The following is a 20,310-nucleotide window of genomic DNA, read 5'->3' on the forward strand; positions in this document are numbered from 1 at the left end:
CACACTCATTGAATCCACATTTACTCATTGCTGTTCATTTTGCAAAATCTCATGGATTTCTTGTAGCATATAGTTAAAAATGTCTTGTTTTAGAGTAATTTGTGCATTTTAATGGGTTCTTCTGGGTTAAAATATCTTAATTGATACAATCTGTAAACAAAATAATTAAATATATGTCTAGGGCCTGTACACTAGTTTTATTCTGTTGTGTATCTGTTGATTTTAGAGGAGTTACTCTTGGTTCATATTGGCAAAAGGGAGATCAGACCTCTGATGTTCAGAGAACACCCAGTACCACTATTATGTTGACTTCTACACCTTACCCCAAAAGCACTGATTTTAATATTACTTCCAGTGGAGTAAGATATGACTTAGTGTGACTCAAGAATGGCAGAATTGGGCCAAAAGTAAATAATTGTGTACATGTATCACAATCAATCGTGACTTCATTTATTAAGTAATGTTAATAGATATTCTATTTAATAGAATTATTTATAGTGTAGCCTGCAGAAATGTAATTGCTCACTGGACATCCACATTAACACAATAATTGTATATCTTAATAATGGCATCAGGCTAAATTCCCAAGCCCACTAGTATACTCATGTAAGAATTTGTGTGTGAACAAGCCATGGATATATTAAAAAACAAATCAAGCGGTAAAGTTTAGATATATAAAAATGCTATTTTAGATTTTTTAAAAAGCCTTAAATCTATAAAAGGCCAGTCAGAAAATATATACATTGTTATACATTACTGTAGGAAGGGAAATTGGCTTGTAATCAAGGCACAATAACACCGCAGTTAATAATTTTACATTCTACTACAGGCCTTTCATTGTACGTAGATACATCTTCTAGTTTCTGAAGAACTTCTGTACCTTCAATTAGCTGTCTACAGTAAGAAGAGAAATTATATATAAAATCAATATAATTATGATTATCTGATCACTGTCCTAAATTCTACAGTTTTAGTAATCTATTTGACTATTTGGGTTCCATGATACTCATTTTCCAATAAATTATGCACATTTAACATAACTTGTAACAAAAATGTCGGACTTCATAGACATATAAATGGTACATATGGGTTGAAGATCTGGAAAATACACGGTAACAATTTGAAAATCAGGAAACTATAATTTAGTAGCAACTTCAGGTTATACTTCTCTAGTACCACAACCTTAGAAACTAACTGGTGCCAAACCAGAGAATTTTCCGAACCTGAGAGGTCAATAATGTACTGAGTGGGTCTCTATTTTTTATTTCACTGAGACAAACGGAACAACACTTGCAATGCTGCTTAATAATGTATGACTGTTCTGATACACCCTATATAAGCCTATGACTAGCCAAGATTTATCAGGTCTCTCCATAACAAAGTGTTAGTGTTGTTACACAATTTTACTGTATTGGCACTAGGAAATAAGTGGATAAAGCATAAAAATTATGCATTATTAGCACTTCCACTGCTTGCTGGTCTCTTTAGGGGTAATTTAGAGCTAAATAACAACACAGAACACTGAGAGCCAGGACTGGTGGCTATAAACTTTACAGGACCCCAGGGTCCTGTAACTTGACCACACCCCTGATAAGTGGACATTTGGCTAACTAAAATCATGCCAGACCACGGATGTTGCCGGACCAGAGAGGCTCCACCTATACAATTGTTTTACCTACCTTCAGTGCCTGTCAGTGGGTCAGAGCAAGTCATTTAGAAACCCTGAATTCCTTCTATTAGGCTATTAAAACATAACTGTAGTTTTCTAAATATGGCTGTGTCTTAAAATAAAGGGTTTATGTCTTATAGGTTTTTTTCTTTATAGGATTGTTCACAGCAGACTAACATCCTAGCTGCTTTGAAAATATCGCACATTAAGCATTTTAGGAGATAGAAAAATACTACAACTTGATGTATCTGTAAATATAATTATTCAAAATAATAAACACTGCAGCCATCTTTCCAGAATTTTGTGGCTATAAGTGTCCACGTAACTAATACTTTTCCATTTTGAGAAGAAAAAGGTCAAGAGGAATATTATCAGAAATTGTTCTGCATTTATTTAAATGGCTTAGTGCGTGACACACACACAGTTTTTGAAATCCTAAATTACTTTTCTTCTTAATTAATCTGAATCTGAAACCAATACAACAATTTGCAATCTTTTTATTTCTAAACTGCTTAACTGCAATATGCAATGGGGCCAGGATTTCACTCCTAATTCCGGCTGGGGAAGGATTTACCTGCCACAAGCAATGCAGAGGTAGCTATAAGTTGCTTTCCCAAGACATCTTTGCAATCTCTAATGTAAATTACAAGATTGCAGTGCACTACCCTGGGGCTGCTTTTTTTTAGGTCAGGTCTATGTTAGGAGCTCTTTGCCAGTGTAACTATACCAGTATGCTGTACTGACAAAGTGCATTTAGTTGTAATATAGCTTATAATGGCAAAACTATGCTTTTTCCATTATAGCTTATTCCAGTCTGCCTGAGTGAAATACACTATACCAATAAGAGTACAGTTTAGCACGCATAACTGTCTGTACTATAGATTTTTTGCTAGTTCAGCTTAAGGATGTTAAATATCAGTTAATTTACTAGTCAGGTAGTCGTTGGAATTTCCATCGACTACTCGACTAGTCAATAGGCACTTCCACATTCCTCCTTTGAAATGTACAAGAGCCCCCTCTTGTACATTTCAAAGCAGGAATGTGGAACTCTGCGTGCAGTCCAGGGCCAGCGGGAAGTCCCGCTGACTTCGGGCTGCATGCGGGTGCCAGCTTTGAAATGTACAAGAGTTCCCAGCGGGGGCTTTTGTGCATTTCAAAGTGAAAGCGCCCTCATGGAGCCCAGGGTCAGCGAGTGACTCAGAGTCCCCTGCTGACCCTGGGCTCCATGTTGTGTTGCTGATTTGAAATGCCACGTGAAGCCCAAGCCAGCTGACCCTGGGCTTCATGCGGCATTTCAAAGGGGCAGCACTGCACCGCCTCCGTGTTTCAAAGTGGCAATGCCGCACAGCTGATCCCAAGCTCAGCTGTGAAGCATGGTCTCTTTGAAGTACCCCATCTTACCTCCCCCTTTGCTGCCTATGTCTGATAGAGGCAGCAAGGGCGAGGGTGGGGGGAGAATCGACTTGTCCTTAACATCCTTATTTCAGCTATGTCAGTCAGAAATCATCTTGCTCCTGCAAAACATGGCTATGCTGGCAAAAGTCAACTGTGTAGACCTGGACATAGACAGGGCCCCAGAGTTGACTTACATTTCACCAGGAGCCTCTCCAGCCATTGGTGGTGTTTAGATCAGGGAGGGTGAAAAGGTGGCTAAAACCCTCCAGCCCTGAGCTGTGATTTTTATGCTGTGCCTCTCAGAGATGCAGCACAGAATCTCTATCTTGTTAATGGTGTCTTATATAGTTAGGAGATTTTTTTAAACATTTAAAAATTATATATCTATATTTTACGTACCCAAAAGCCACATATTTTTTATCCAAATAAGGAGCTGGCTGGAGTGTGATATAAAACTGCGAACCATTGCTGTGACGTCCCTTGTTGGCCATTCCAAGAATCCCTCTTTTTTCATGAGGAATGGAAAAGTTTTCATCTAGAAAGTTTACAATAATAAATTATCATAGCTTTAAGTTTCACTCCTTCCACTTTTACTCTGTTGCAATTGTTACAGCCCCTCTCTTCTGCAACCCCTTTCTTGCCTTTTGTTTCCTTCCACCTCTCCCCCTTGTTATTACTTTCTATTATATACATTGGGAACCTTTCAGCAGCTCTCTTTTCAACTTGCCCTCAAATTAATAAATTGAAATGAAGGGGATTAGAGCTTCCTTTGACTCTAGATCAGTGTTTCTCAACCAGTGGTATGAGTACCCTTATGGGTACTCGAAAGAAGTCTGGGGAGTATGTCAATACAACTAAAATTTGGAGAAAACTGAATTTTTGTTTTAAGTTTTACAGCACTTTATTATTTTTGTACTTTTTATACTAAAAAATTTCATCGCCTGCCCGGCTACAATTATGTTGTTTAAACAAATGTGTTGAACCATAGAAAAAAAAATTGTGTGTCTGAAAACTGTAGGTACTGTGGGTACTTATAATTTTTTTTTAAAAGGGTTACTTTATAAAGAAAGGTTGAGAAATACTGCTCTAGATCACTAGATTCTGCTTTCTAGAAAGAGGTTTAGAAATAATTTTGGGCTATCCTGGAAAAAGACCAATAAATATTCAAAATGTAAGTGCTATCACTGCAATAATTTTTTTATATTATGACCACTCTTTGATAGCATCTTTTATCTGAAGGCTTTCAGAGCACTTGAGAAACAACAATATATAGGCTGGTTAGTAGTATTCCTATTTTATGGCTGAAGAAATGAGATGTGAATGGCCTGATTTTCAGCACCCATAGTTCTGTGCCATAATTACTTGCCCTGAGTCACAGTAAATCAACAGTAGAACCCAGACCTGTTGACTTCAAGACTCTCATTCTTACAACAGGACAATGGACCCTCCATATTAATCTCCAATTGCTAAATTTTAGGGAGCACCAAGTTCTGTCATGTTCTGGGCATTACATGATTGAAGGCCAACTGGGTCTCTGGGATGGGATGAAAAGGGAGAGTATTGATAGTGGTGATGAAAGTTGCTGCCCTTAGCGTTAGATCGGGGTGAAGATAAAAATGAAAGAGGGAGACCCAGTGCTATAATTTTCTTTTCATCTCCTCTCAGTGTTAAAGTGAGCAGAGAAAATAAAAAAATTCAGTGCAGCCACTCTCACCAAAGAGCTTACGTTCCTCACCAAAATACACAGTATTGGTCATGCTTAAACACAATTAACTAAACCACAGAAAACAGAAGACACTATATTAGGACAGCTTACAGTAATTGGCACATTTATTTATTACAAGTCATGCAGTGCTGTTTGCTGCACATGGAGCGCTAACAAGAGCACATAAGAAGCAAACTGAAGTCAAAGGATTTAGAGCAGCAATGGGGAGAAGAGTTAATGGAGCATAAAGGTAGGCAGGAGCTTATGCAGAGACCTGAAGACCAGGACAAGTTGCTTAGGACTGTTGTGGAGAGGGAAGGGATTATTTGAGGCAAAGGTGAAAGTAAGCTGGAGTGTATGAGACTGACTGGCTGGGGTGGGGTCCCTAGATGCTCTAGCCCCAATGCTCAGGAGGTCAGGCAGTGCAAGCCCCACCGCCCCAACCAGCCCCAGAGCTTCCAGGAAGCATGATGGCTGCACTCCCAGACTCAAGTTCCCTGCACACACACCCAATCCCGTCCTGAATACCCCCCAGCCCTGAGCTCCCCATTTCCTGCCTGACTCCTGACCTCCACTACTACCCTGAGCCCCCCCACACTTCCCAACCCCCTGCCCTGAGCCTCCTGCCCCTGCATTCCATCATCCCCTGCTTAAATTTCTTACAGGTACTGTCTTATTGAAAACCCTGCCCACAACTCCCTACCCTGCCCCCAGTGGGGAGGGGGAGTTGCACTAGGACAGTACCTGTCAGAAATGTAAATTACTTTCACCCCTAAGTTGAGAGGTAGGATATGGCTGGGGTGGTAGTACACTTAGATGACATTTGCAGCAGGATTTTGGCAGGATGACAGACTGCCAGGGAGGAAACAGAGTTGTTTAGCAAGTATACTCATAGCGCTCAATAAATACAGAAGAGATGTTTAATTGAGGAAGTCTGACTGGTCCTTGGACTTTTTCCAGAAGCATACCACAATGCAGAGGAGTAATGGATGCAAGGTGCAAGACATTTTGGAGGCTGGAAAGTCAAAGGAATAGCGTGCAGAAGAGTTGTTGATGAATACTGTGAGTCAGCTGAACACATGAAGCTGGTAAGGGAAAGAGAGACAGTGGAAAGCATCAGCGAATACATGCGGGTAGGTGGGAGGTCACAGAAAAAATGAGAGATATGCTTGGGACATGGGGACAATGATGATTTTCAAAGTCATTCAGCAAGAGGGAGATCAGCAAGGAAGCACCTGCAAGTGAAAACCACATTGAAAATGAATCTAAGGTAGTCAGTGAAGGAATTAATCCAGTGCTACAAGCTGAAAATATCTCCCCTTTATTGTTTAGCTGCTGATGGGATATATTGTGTAAGCAAGAACCCAAGCAGAGCTCTCCACAAACTGACTGAAGATGTGAGCAGGCATTTTATTATTCTCCCATTTTTTTGCTTGTTCTGACTATTTGAGGGCTGTTCTTCCAAACTAATTAAAATGGCAATTACATTCTAACTGAAGCAGATGCTTCTATGCTACTGCTTTGTGAATTACAGTATAATTTTGGATTAGGCTTCTTTGTTTTAGATAATGACACTTCAGTACAAGTGGTTCTCTGTAATTACCTCAGTACTTTGAGCTCATTTCAAGGAAATGTAGAAACATCCCATTAATTTCACAGAATATTGTAGTGAATGGATGTTTATCAAATGTGGACATTTATGGAAACTTAGCATTTGAGAGTGACATCTGTCACTGTTCTCAGATATCTAAAATAGCTCTGTAAATTAGTGGAAAAGCAGTAGAAAAGCAATATAATTATCAGATTAAAATTCTGAGTGAGCACCTTTATAAAGGACTGAAAACAATACTTATATTTTAATTTTAAAAGAGGGCTCAGTATAGACAATCTTCTCTTGAAGACCGGTTTCTGTAATGTGTGAAAGAGGGTGATTAAATTCCTTATAGGGACAATTATAAGGTTGACAAAACTCAAGTTAAGTCTATCTTAAAATTAAATTACTTTCCTAGTCCTAGAACATTGACTGCTGCCTCAACAAGAGTTACAAGAGTGGTACAAGACAAGCTTCTGTCCAAGATAAGAAATGACAGGTACTGGGTTTGCTGGGAGGAACAAACACAGAGTTGCAAGTCACTAAATCTGACAATTCTAATCCTGCCCCTGCCAGCGTCTTGCTGTATAGCCTTGGACTAATCCCTTGTTTTCTCTGTCTTAGTTTTCCCCATCTGTAAAATGGAGAGCACAATGCTTACCTTACATGGATGTTTTCAGGATTAACATTGGTATAGTATTTTGTACATGTGGAGCACTGTACAATATTAAGGACTAGACTATTGCATGTGTGCACAGAATGGTGTGGAGCTACACCAATCCAGGAGGAGCAACAGTTGAGGTTGTATCACAGGCACACACAGTCTCTCCTGGGGCTGCCCAGTGCACACTGTTTGTTTGTTTTAGGATTGAAGAGATTCTTTCTACCAGAATGAAAGCCCACACTTTCCAGAACAGCTCTGGGGTAGGTGCATTGAAAGAGAACATATAAAGAGTAGCAAGTACATAACTGGTAGTATTCCAGTACAGTCTATGTAAGGGTATGTCTACACTACAAAGTTAGTTCGAACTAACAGACGTTAGTTCGAACTAACTTTAATAGGTGCTACACTAGCGCTCCGCTAGTTCGAATTTGAATCGAACTAGCGGAGCGCTTAGTTCGAACTAGGTAAACCTCATTTTACGAGGACTAACTCCTAGTTCGAACTAGCTAGTTCGAACTAAGGGCTGTGTAGCCCTTTAGTTCGAACTAGTGGGAGGCTAGCCCTCCCCAGGTTTCCCTGGTGGCCACTCTGGCCAACACCAGGGAAACTCTATGCCCCCCTCCCGGCCCCGGACCCCTTAAAGGGGCACGGGCTGGCTACGGTGCCCGTGCCAGGTGCAAGCCTGCCAGCACCCAGCTAGCAGACCCTGCACCTGGCACGGCACAGAGCCACCCACCCGATGCCCCCCAGCCCACCCCCTCTTGCCGGGACCAGGCTGGTAGCTCCCGGGAGTTTGCCCTGGACCGCAAGAGGCGGGCACCTTCCTGGGCTAGTGTGGACATCGTGGACCTCGTCCACGATCTCCGCACTAGGCACAGGAAAGTGGCCGTCTAGGGCAGGAGAGCTGCCAGCCTGGCCACCCAGGACCAGGTGTGCATGAAAATCAAGGGGGTCCACTGAGACCCCCGACACTGAGCCCTGAGCTTACAATGGCCGTCCTGGGTCAGACCAAAGGTCCATCTAGCCCAGTAGCCTGTCTGCCAACAGCGGCCAACCCTAGGGACCCTGGAGGGGATGGACCGAAGACAATGACCAAGCCATTTGTCTCGTGCCATCCCTCTCCAGCCTTCCACAAACTTTGGGCAGGGACACCACTCCTACCCTCTGGCTAATAGGACTCCATGGACCCAACCTCCATGACTTGATCTCACTTCCCTTTAAACTCTGTTCTAGTTCTAGCCTTCACAGCCTCCTGCAGCAAGGAGTTCCACAGGTTAACTATTTGCTTTGTCAAGAACAACTTTCTCTTACTAGTTTGAAGCCTGCTACCCATTCCTTTCCTTTGGTGTCCTCTAGTCCTTCTTTATGGGAACTCAGGAAGAACTTTTCTGAATGCACCCTCTCCACCCAACTCCTGCTTTTAGAGACCTCTATCCTGTCCCCCCTCCGTCTCCTCTTTTCTAAGCTGAACAGTCCCAGTCTCTGTAGCCTTTCTTCATCTGGGACCTGTTCCCAACCCCTGATCATGTTAGTTGCCCTCCCCTCTCCCAGCCTTTCTCTTCCCCTCTCCCACCTCCTTTTCCCAGTCTCCCCCAGTTTTTTTCAATAAAGACAGAGTCAATGTTGGAAGAAACGTTATCTTTATTTTGTACATCAATAAGAAGGGGGGCTAGGGAAGGGTAAGTGGAAGGAGGTGAGGGAGGAATGGGGTACGAGCCCCCGATGGGGAGGACTGGGCTGGCTCTGCGGGCTTCTGGGGGTGGAAGCTCTCCTGCAGCCCCCCAATTACTCCCTCTCCCCAGATGGCAGCCTGCGGCAAGTGCAGCCGGGCTGATGGCCGAGTGGTGTGATGTGCCCAGTGTGGGCACTCAGGGCACTCCAAGCCAGAACTTCTTTGCAAGCGGGGTACCCCTTAGAACTGTGTGTCCGGGGTGGGGGTCGGGACCCTTTAAGCGCAGCCCTCGGCTAGCCTGAGACAGCATCTCCATGCTCTAAGTCCTCCTTTTATGCCCTGCCGGCACTGCTTCCGGCCATCCTTAAGCCCTGTTCAGAGTCCACTCAATGTGGACTTGCTAGTTCGAACTAGCAAAACGCTAGTTCGAACTAGTTTTTAGTTCTAGATGCGTTAGTTCGAACTAGCTTAGTTCGAATTAACTAATTCGAACTAAGTTAGTTCGAACTAGCGCTGTAGTGTAGACGTACCCTAAGCTATCTGTGTAGTGTAGGTAGGCAAGAGGAAACAGATGACATTTCTAGCACATTATTAAATGTTTTGGTCTCCACTGATTTAGCTTATAGACCTGATTGATTGTTCTAATGATTGTTTCCCCGGGAAACTGGCTAGTTTCTTGCTGAGATCCTGTGTACTGAGGATCTATGCTTCACAGTACTACTCTAGGTCCATGTGATGTTGGAAGGACAGGCCACTCTCCTTTCTGTTGCCCCATTTTTGGTAGGCAATATGCAGTGGTTCCTGAGGGAAAATAACAGGAACTCAGAAAAGTTTGCACTTGTTTAATTTTTAATTACTTGAAAGTTCCTGTATACTTTCATGCATTTTGATGCTACTTTCCAGCAAGGCAGCACCATCGCAACAGGCCCGGCCAAAGGGTTTACAGGGTCCAAGGCAGGACACTGGGAGCGGGGCCCCAAGCCTGGCTGGTGGATGGTGAATACTCAGCAGCACGGGATCCCAAAAGTGCGGGGCTCAAGTCATTTGCCGTGCTCACTTTGCCCTAGGGCCGGGCCTGCATGGCAGTAATTCATGTGTTCCTCAAAAACAGTCAAATTACCTGGATATAGCTGAAAAGCAAACTTTGGTCCAAAGTACAAGTCACTTATCATCATCATTGTATACTAAATTGTCTGTGAATATAAAGACTGTAGAGTATCAGAGAGGTAGCCGTGTTAGTCTGAATCTGCAAAAGCGGCAAGAAGTCCTGTGGCACCTTATAGACTAACCAAAGTGTAGGAGCATAAGCTTTCATGGGCAAAGACCCACTTTGTCAGATGCACGTAGTGGAAATGTCCAGAGGCAGGTATAAATATGCAGGCCAGAATCAGGCTAGAGATGACGAGGTGGATCCAATCAGGGAGAAGTGGGCCTCATCCTCCCTGATTGGATCCACCTCATCATCTCTAGCTTGATTCTGGCCTGCATACCTGCCTTTGGAAATTTTCACTACATGCATCTGACAAAGTGGGTCTTTGCCCACGAAAGCTTATGCTCCAACACTTCGGTTAGTCTATAAGGTGTCACAGGACTCCTCGCCGCTCTTATAAAGACAGCAGTTACCCTTTGTTGGTAAGGTAATATCTTCACAGGACTGACTGCAACAAGAGCACTGCGTGGTTCAAAAACTTGTCTCTCTCACCAACAGAAGTTGGTCCCATAAAAGCTATTACCTCACCTCCCTTGTCTCTATAATATCCAGGGACCAACACAGCGACAACAGCATGCACTTACACTTGGCAGTTCTGAACTGTTGGCTGGTGGGCCAGACTGCTGAAATGTGACATAGTTTACAACACTGGCAGCAAGGATGCTTTGTGTAAGAGAATATATACTAGCTCCCAACTGGCTTTAACTGTTATAAAATATCTTTATGGCTAATTGTTAATCTAAACAAACCTTCCTCCCTTTAAATTTCTTCTCTGACTGTATACCTGAGTTTATTTCTTAAATATTGCTTTGCTATTGACAATCATTTTATTATTCTTATTACTTTCTATAATTATAGGGGTTTAATGTTATGAGATGTAGCTCCTGTGTGGTAATTCTAGATTCTCTCAGGGTATGTCTACACTACAAAGTTAGTTCGAACTAACGGACGTTAGTTCGAACTAACTTTCATAGGCGCTACACTAGCGCTCCGTTAGTTCAAATTTAATTCGAACTAACGGAGCGCTTAGTTCGAACTAGGTAATCCTCATTCCACGAGGATTAAGCCTAGTTCGAACTAGCTAGTTCGAATTAAGGGGTGTGTAGCCCCTTAATTCGAACTAGTGGGAGGCTAGCCCTCCCCAGGTTTCTCTGGTGGCCACTCTGGCCAACACCAGGGAAACTCTACTGCCCCCCTCCCGGCCCCGGACCCCTTAAAGGCTGACCCTACGGTGCCCGTGCCAGGTGCAAGCCTGCCAGCACCCAGCCAGCAGACCCTGCACCTGGCACGGATCGAGCCACCCACCCGATGCCCCCCAGCCCTCCCCCTCTTCCCAGGACCAGGCTGGCAGCTCCCGGGAGCTTGCCCGGGACCGCAAGAGGCGGGCACCCACCTGGGCTAGTGCGGACATCGTGGACCTCGTCCACGATCTCCGTACTAGGCACAGGAAAGTGGCCGGCTTGGGCAGGATAGCTGCCAGCCTGGCCACCCAGGAGCAGGTGTGCAAGAGAATCAGGGGGGTCCACTGAGACCCGCGACCCTGAGCCCTGAGCTTACAATGGCCGTCCTGGGTCAGACCAAAGGTCCATCTAGCCCAGTAGCCTGTCTGCCGACAGCGGCCAACCCTAGGGACCCTGGAGGGGATGGATCGAAGACAGTGACCAAGCCATTTGTCTCATGCCATCCCTCTCCAGCCTTCCACAAACTTTGGGCAGGGACACCACTCCTACCCCCTGGCTAATACCACTCCATGGACCCAACCTCCATGACTTGATCTCACTTCCCTTTAAACTCTGTTCTAGTTCTAGCCTTCACAGCTTCCTGCAGCAAGGAGTTCCACAGGTTGACTCTTTGCTTTGTGAAGAACAACTTTCTCTTACTAGTTTGAAGCCTGCTACCCATTCCTTTCCTTTGGTGTCCTCTAGTCCTTCTTTATGGGAACTAATGAAGAACTTTTCTGTATGCATCCTCTCCACCCAACTCCTGCTTTTAGAGACCTCTATCCTGTCCCCCCTCCGTCTCCTCTTTTCTAAGCTGAAAAGTCCCAGTCTCTTTAGCCTCTCTTCATATGGGGCCTGTTCCCAAAGCCTGATCATTTTAGTTGCCCTCCCCTCTCCCACCCTCTCTCTTCCCCTCTCCCACCTCCTTTTCCCAGTCTCCCCCAGTTTTGTTCAATAAAGACAGATTCCATTTTGGAAAACACGTTATCTTTATTTTGTACATCAAGAAGAGGGGCTAGGGAAGGGTAAGTGGAAGGAGGTGAGGGAGGAATGGGGCACAAGCCCCCGATGGGGAGGACTGGGCTGGCTCTGCGGGCTTCTGGGGGTGGAAGCTCTCCTGCAGCCCCCCAATTGCCCCCTCTCTCCAGATGGCAGCCTGCGGCAAGTGCAGCCGGTCTCATGGCCGAGTGCTGTGATGTGCCCAGTGTGGGTACTCCGGGCAATCCAAGCCAGGACTGCTTTGCAAGCGGGGCCCCCCTGAGAACTGTCTGTCCGGGGTGGGGGTCGGGACCCTTTAAGCACAGCCCTCGGCTAGCCTGAGACAGCATCTCCACGCTCTAAGTCCTCCTCTGATGCCCTGCCGGCACTGCTTCCGGCCATCCTTAACCCCGCTTCAGGGTCCACTTAATGTGGACGCGCTAGTTCGAATTAGCAAAACGCTAATTCGAACTAGTTTTTAGTTCTAGATGCGTTAGTTTGAATTAGCGCTGTAGTGTAGACATACCCTCAGTTAGTTGAGAGACTAAGGGTGTGGCTCTGATCTCACTCTGGTGTAAATCCAGGAACCCTCTTTAAAGTCCAGTGGAGTAACAGTGCTACGTAAATGAGATCAAACTCTGGTCCTAAGACTCTAAAGCTGCCCAATTCCGGTTTTCTCAGAATGAACTTCAAGTAAATTCCATTAATTTTTTCATATTTAAATCATCCCAGGATAATGATGTGATAGAGGCGCCCTTTGGTGCCAGCTGGCAAAGGTTTTGCTGTTCTATAACAACAACTTCTAAATGACAAACTCCCTATACTTAACTAATTTCTTTCATAGTGTTTATCCATCGTGTGAAGTCTCAAATGAAAGCTGGTGTCCCATTGGTTATGAATATTCTCATTGAAAAGTTATATATGTATACTAAAAATACATTCCTAAAATCTGTACTAAGGCAGAGTAGATAAAAAGGTTTCCGCCAGACAGGCAAAGAATGTTCATTAACCTTGTCTATGCTGGTCACCACATAAAGTAAACATTGGAAATAACACAGTGGAAATAACCCACTGCCGGGCTGGCACACATAGGCTGACCCTGCCCCGGTACCACAGTCCTGTTACCACCACCAGTCTGGCCCCGCTTCATTTACATATGAAGTCAATTAGAGGATGTGAAATAAACAGAAAAAAGCAAGAGACAGTGAGTGGTTCTATTGTCACTGAGGAGAGACCTGGAACTTTGGGAGATCAGCAGAAGACAAGGAGACAGCCCTTTATCCTGCACCTTGGAGGTAAATAGACAACAGATTCACATTCACGAAAATGGGATCTCAATGAGGTAGAAAAGGCTGACAAAGGCTTTGGCTGAGATAATACTGGTTGGACATCACTGGTTCGGTACTCTCGGGACCCGAGTGGTTCAGGATGAGAGAATTTGCTAAACATGGGAAGGTTCCCTTCCACCTGCCCTCTCAGCCTACTGCCCCTTCCTGGCTCCTTCGGTCCCGCTGCCAGCCAGGTGACACAGCTTCCCTGGCTCTGTTGCCATACCTGTTGCTTCAGCCCCATTGTAGGCCCGGCAGCGTGCAGCCCTGTCCCTGCTGCCGCGGCCCCAGTCCTGCTGCTGGCTGGCACACGGCCCCAGTCGCGCTGGCAACCTGCCACGGCCCCAGACAGGCTTTCCCTGCTGGGCTGCTGCGGCCTAGCCAGGCTGCCGTGGGTCTGTTCCCACTGCCGGGCTGGCACACATGGGCTGACCCTGCCCCGGTACCACAGTCCTGCTACTACCACCAGTCTGGCCCCGCTCTCATCAGCCTCGCCTTTTGCGGGGCTCTCAGCTGCTGGCCCTCCTGTCCCGGAGCTTTCTCATTCAGCAACACCCATGGTCCTGCCAGACCACAAATGTTGCCAGACGAGAGAGTCTCGGTTTAGGGAGCTGCAACCACATGATTATCTGGCTATATTGACTCCCTTCTCAGACCCTATGCTACTAGCACTCCTAGCTACCTCTGTGACACCACTGACTTCCTGAGGAAACTTCAAATCAGTAATCTTCCTGAAAATACCATCCTAGCCACCCTGGATGTAGAAGCCCTTTACACCAATATTCCACATGAAGACGGATTACAGGCCATCAGGACCATCCCTGATAACAACAGTGCACACCTGACTACAGAGCTCTGTGACTTTGTCCTCACCTACAACTACTTCCAATTCAGAGACAATTTCTATCTCAAAGTCAGTGGCACAGCCATGGGCACTCGCATAGCACCACAATATGCCAACATCTTTATTGCTTACCTTGAACAACATTTCCTCAGCTCTCGCTCCCTAAAACTCCTACTTTACTTACGCTACATCAATGACATCTTCATCATATGGGCCCACGGAAAAGAGACTCTTGAAGAATTCCACAAGGATTTCAACAACTTCCACCCCACCATCAACCTCAGCCTGGACCAGTCCACATGAGAAATCCACTTCCTGGACACTACAATACAATTAAATAATGGACAAATTTCCACCACCCTATATCGGAAACCCACCAACCGCTACACTTACCTTTATGCCTCCAGCTTCCATTCCAGACACATTTCTCAGTCTATTGTTTTCAGCCAAACCCTAAGAGACAACTGGATTTGCTCCGACCCCACAGACAGAGACAATCACCTACAGGATCTTTACAGAGCATTCCTAAAACTGAAATACCCACCTGGAGAAGTGAAAAAACAAATTGACAGAGCCAAAAAAGTACCCAGACATGTACTACTTCAAGACAGACCCACAAGAGAAAATAACAGAACTCCTCTTGTTATTACCTATAGCCCAGAACTCAGACCCCTCCAGCACATTATACACAATCTACAACCCAGCTTGGAACATGATCCCTCGCTCTCAGAGGCCTTGCGAGAAAAGCCTATTCTCGCTTACAGACAACCCCCAACCTGAAACGAATTCTTTCTGGTAACCATGCCACACAACCACATCATAAGCCTCCAGGAACCCAGCCCTGCAATCAAAAATGATGCCAACTCTGCCCTCATATCTATACTGGTGAATTCATCACTGGGGCCAACAACATAAGCTACCAAATCAAAAGGTCATTTGACTATGTCATCAAACGCCAGCAATGCCCTGTTGCTATATATATTTGACAAGCTGGACAGTCTCTGCAGGAAAGAATCAATGGACACAAATCAGATATACGTAAAGGAAACATACAGAACCTATGGGGGAACACTTCAATCTTCCGAATCACTGTTTAAAAGATCTTCAAGTAGATGTCTTGTCACAAACCAATTCTACTAGCCAGATCCACACAGAAGCATTGGAATTAGAGTTCATCTTCAATTCACATGCTAATGGACTCAATCGTGATTAAAGTTGGTTGGGACACTACCAACTTAACAGCTGCTGAAGATGCAAGCAGCTCTTTATGTAGACTCCTAAGTCAGGAAGGATACTATCAATTGACTCTGCTTCATTTTAACTACCCAATCTTCAGATACTTACTGATTCCTTCTAGCTCCCTGTCTCCCACCCCCTTTCCCTTTTTTCTCCTCCCCCTACCCTTCTCCTCTCCTATTTATTTTGGGTCTGCACATCCTAAACTCATAACTCCGGTCATGTGAAGAAGTGGGCTGTGCCCACGAAAGCTCATGATACCATCTACATGTTTTGTTAGTCTATAAAGTGCTACCAAACCATTTGTTTTTTTTTCTGTAACAGACTAAGTTGGCTACCCCCTGAAGCTTCTTATATCTTGTATTTGATAATAGGATTAGTCCTGTGGCACCTTAGGGTATGTCTAGACTACAGAGTTTTGTCGACAAAAGTGGATTTTTGTTGACAAAACTATACCTGCATCTACACTACTGCCAAGTTCTATCGACAGTAAGTTCTGTCGGCAGTAAATCTCATTCTATGAGGAATAACGCCTTTGTCGACAGAGTTCTGTCGACAAAAGGTAAGTGTGGACACGGGGAAGGATTTATGTCGACAATAAAGGCCTCCAGGAAGAAGCCCTGGTGGACACTCCTGCCACAGCTTTCAACTCTACTGTTCCTGCCTGTAGCCATCTTTAAAAGGCACAAGCAGCTAGGATCAGCACTCTGGCAGCAAGCCAGCTCCAGCCAGGACCCTGAGACTGTGCTGCTCTTTCCAGTCAGGCAACTCGGGGACAAGCCTCCCAAAGCCCCCCTGGCCCTTCCAGGGACACATCCCTGCAGGAAGTCAGGGGCACCAAACGCCGGGCACCCTCCTGGTCTGGGCCTGAGATAAAACCCCTCTTGGAGCTCTGGTCTGAGGAGGAGGCTCTTCAGGCCCCACAGTCCAGGCGGAGGAACACAGACATCTACGCCAGACTGGCTGATGGCCTGGCAAGGAAAGGCCACCACTCCCACACCTTAGCCCAGGTCAGAGCCAAGGTCAAGGAGCTGTGGCAGGGGTACGTCAGGGTCCGTGATCCCAGCTCCCAGCTCCCGCTCTGGGGAAACGGCACATTATTGTGCCTACTACGAGGATCTGGACCGGATCCGGGGGGCAGGGGAACCCCTGCCTCCCGAGAGGGTTGTGGAGTCTGTCCTGGAGACCCCTGTGCAGCAGCGGCCGCAACTCCAGGGTGAGACCCCAGCAGATGACCAGGAGCTCCAAGAGGAGGAGGAGGAGGAAGACAGCACCAGGAGCACCAAGGAGCCAGACGCCCACACTCAGGAGGCCTCCCAGACAACTTCAGACACCAGGGAGGGAACATCAGGTAAGTGCTGTGAGGGTCCAACACACACAGGGCAGGGCAGGTGGGAGCAAAGTGGATGGTGCAGTGCTGTGACATATCATGCTGATCACAGCTGGGGGGTGGGAGGGGAGAGCACACACACGGCCGACCTCAGGGAGGGCCGTCCTACCTCTGCATCCTCATGGCTGCAAGGCACCACATGCTCCTGCAGGCAGTGATGCCAGGTGTAGGCAGGGGTTGGGGACACTGGGATTACCACACAGCTTCAGGCTTCTCTGCAACCTGTGGAAACCCCAACTGTGGCCTGACACTTGTCTGTGCTGCTTGGCCATGGGGTGTGTGGGGTGGGGGGCAGGATGGTGGCCTGCAAACCTTCTGGGCTCCAGGGAGGCAATGGCTGCTGGCCAGGCCACACCATGTCTTACTGAGACGCACATGAGCATCCCCTGACCCTAGGACAGGCACTGACTGCTGAAAAGGAGGGCATGCTCTCACAGGGAAAGTGTGGGCATGCATGAATGACGACTTTTCCCTCTTGTCCTCCACAGCCGGACCAGCTGACTAGGAGGGGGGCGTCACACCTGCCCCACCACCCACACGGCTGCAAGGAACCCATTGGCACTGGTGCATGTATTTGGACCTGGTGCGCCAGCACATCTCAGTCCTGCAAGGGATGCAGGATGCAATGAACTGGAGGATGGAGGCAGAGTCAGAGTGGTGCAGGCTCTTGCTGGACGAGTTTGTCCAGCAGTGCATTGAGATTTGCACCACTATCCAGGAGGGCATGGCCTTCCCCAGTCCTGTGCCTGCTCCTGCTCCTCCTGCTCAGCCTGCCCCCTCTCCCTCAGCCTCTGCCATCCCAGACCCAGGTACAGCCCCACCTCCTGCCCAGCCCCCTACTGTTCCATCCCAGCCTGCCTGCCCAGGGGCAGCTCCATGGCCAAAAACACCGTGCAAAGCAAAAAGCCAAACCTGAAAATAAACTGCTGTGGTGTCTGAGGAAGCAGGGCAACCAAAGCAAAAACTCCAGTAACTTTGCTTTCCCTCTAGGAGATAGGCAAGCCAGAAGCAGGAACAGAGCAACGGCTGTCCAGGAGAATCCCTTTAAGCATGCATCTCTGTAAAGAGCATGCAGCAGCGCCTGGATTTTAAGGCTGCCCCTGTGACCTGCCAGAATCACTTCCAGGTGCCTTCTTTTGTCAACAGAACGTCCGGCAGTCTGGACGCTCTTTGTCGACAAAGCAGATTGCTTTTTCAATCCACGTAATGCAGTCTAGATGCTCTTTTTCGACAGAGGCTTTGTCGACAGTATCTGTCGACAAACCCTCTGTCAACAAAAGCCTGTAGTCTAGACGTACCCTTAGAGACTAACAAAAATATATAGTATCATGAGCTTTCCTAGATAAAACCTACTTCATATGATGATCCAGCTCAACTGATGACGTGGATTTTACCCATGAAAGCTCATGATACTGTATATTTCTGTTAATCTCTCAGGTGCCACAGGACTACTCATTTTTAAAGTTACAGACTAACGCAGCTACCTCTCTGACACACGATAATACGTTAATAATAGTTTTCACTATAAGCAGATCTCAGTGCTGTGGCATTGTACAAAGAGCTGATCCTGAGCTGAATTATGCAAACTGGTATGTACAGTGTTCTCTTGGGGACAACAGACCTGGTATTACTGTGAGTGTTCAGTAATAAAGTGCTGAACATCATAGAGGAATGCTTCAAAGGGCTTGAGGGGTGCAAGTATCAGGTACAGCTATTAGGCAAACTAAAGGCTTGCAGAGATCTGAGAGATTGTTTGAGTGGGTAAACAGGCTGATAATGCCAAGGAGCTTACATCCAGTTAAGCACCAGCAAGTCTTCCTCCTGCTGGAGGAGGAGGAGAATAAGATTTTTCACAGTTCTGGTCAGCCAGAGAATCATCACAAATGAATATGCAATATCAGTGGAAGCACATTAACCATATTTAAAATTTACCCATTAAGTAGTGCTTCAAATTTTCAAAGCCCTTTTACAAACATTATTGTTCATAACATTCCTGTCAGGTAGGTTGTTAAGGGTTATCCTTATTTTGCAGACAGGTGACGTTGAAAATCACATAGAGAATCAGTGGCAGAACCACAATTACAAGGCAGAAAAATCAACCCACTAATGCTAATAACCAACAGATAATAATCCTGATCAATATGAGCAAGTCTGAAACCACTGCCAAAATGTAAGTCATGAAAATGTAGGAAAACAAATCTAACTAAATCTTAGAATACTTCAGTGAAAATTCAGTTATTTACCTGAAATTTGACTTATGCACTGAGTAAGATAAGGAAATGTACATATACCTTCAAAAGTGGGTCCATAAATTGACTCACCACCATCTCCTCTTCCAGCTGTTATATCTGTATGTGATTAGACAAAAGTGACAAAATATAAATGTTCACCACTGGCATTAACTGGTACTAACTGGGTGAATTGCTGCACCTGCATTGATTGACTTCAGTGGTCTGCACACAGATGCAGCTGTATACCTGCATGCTATCAATTACAAAATTGAGGCCATACTGGAATTGCAGAATGAATTAATCTCTCACTCCAAGGGTGTGTCTAGACTACATGCCTCCTTCGACGGAGGCATGTAGATTAGCCAGATCGGAAGAGGGAAATGAAGCCGCGATTAAAATAATCGCGGCTTCATTTAAATTTAAATGGCTGCCCCGATCTGCCGATCAGCTGTTTGTCGGCAGATCGGGAGAGTCTGGACGCGATGCCCCGACAAAGAAGCCTTTCTTCATCGACACAGGTAAGCCTCGTGAAACCAGGTTTACCTGTGTCGATGAAGAAAGGCTTCTTTGTCGGGGCATCGCGTCCAGACTCTCCCGATCTGCCGACAAACAGCTGATCGGCAGATCGGGGCAGCCATTTAAATTTAAATGAAGCCGCGATTATTTTAATCGCGGCTTCATTTCCCTCTTCCGATCTGGCTAATCTACATGCCTCCGTCGAAGGAGGCATGTAGTCTAGACACAGCCCAAGAGGTGTCGTCTCCAGAAATAACTGTTCCGTATACACAACAAAAAGTACATATGTAAATACCTTCTTGCTTTTATGCTAATGCAAGTACCTGTGTACCTAGGTACTAGTCTTAAGGAACAGATTTCAGTACAGGTTGAACCTCTTTGGTCTGGGACTCTCTTCAGTCTGGGACTCCAACAGGACCACAGATGTTGCTGGACCAGAAAGCCCCAGCTGCTGTCGGCTGGGAATCCAGCAAAGGGCTAGCAGCAGAGCCCATCCAGCAGCTGCTGGGGGCTGGCAGCCTGGCCAACCCAGCAGCTGCCAGGGGCTGGAACCTCAGCTCAGCCAGCTCTGCAGTCCCTGGGCTGGGAGCATAGACCATCTGGCAGCCGCTGGGGACCAGGAGCAGGGCAACAGTCAGGAGGGGAGCCAGCTAGGAGGCCA

The 20,310-nt window shown here is 46.2% G+C and overlaps 1 protein-coding gene across 2 annotated transcripts in view; it reads right to left on the bottom strand.

Annotated features, from left to right (window-relative positions):
• Positions 1-434: 434 nt before the first annotated feature.
• ZBTB24 (zinc finger and BTB domain containing 24) overlaps positions 435-20,310 on the bottom strand; it is a 52,790-nt gene continuing 32,914 nt past the window's right edge. The window contains exons 8-10 of one of the 2 annotated variants that reach the window (XM_006123193.4): positions 19,194-19,252; positions 3,464-3,599; positions 435-894 (exon numbers count right to left, since the gene is read on the bottom strand). In XM_006123193.4, coding sequence (XP_006123255.2) covers positions 783-894; positions 3,464-3,599; positions 19,194-19,252 — 307 coding nt within the window. In that variant the 3' untranslated portion in view covers positions 435-782. The remainder of the gene's footprint in view (positions 895-3,463; positions 3,600-19,193; positions 19,253-20,310) is intronic. The other variant, XM_006123246.4, reaches the window with a different exon arrangement.

This window comes from Pelodiscus sinensis, chromosome 3, assembly GCF_049634645.1.
Source record: "Pelodiscus sinensis isolate JC-2024 chromosome 3, ASM4963464v1, whole genome shotgun sequence".
Classification (NCBI taxonomy): Eukaryota; Metazoa; Chordata; order Testudines; family Trionychidae; genus Pelodiscus; species Pelodiscus sinensis.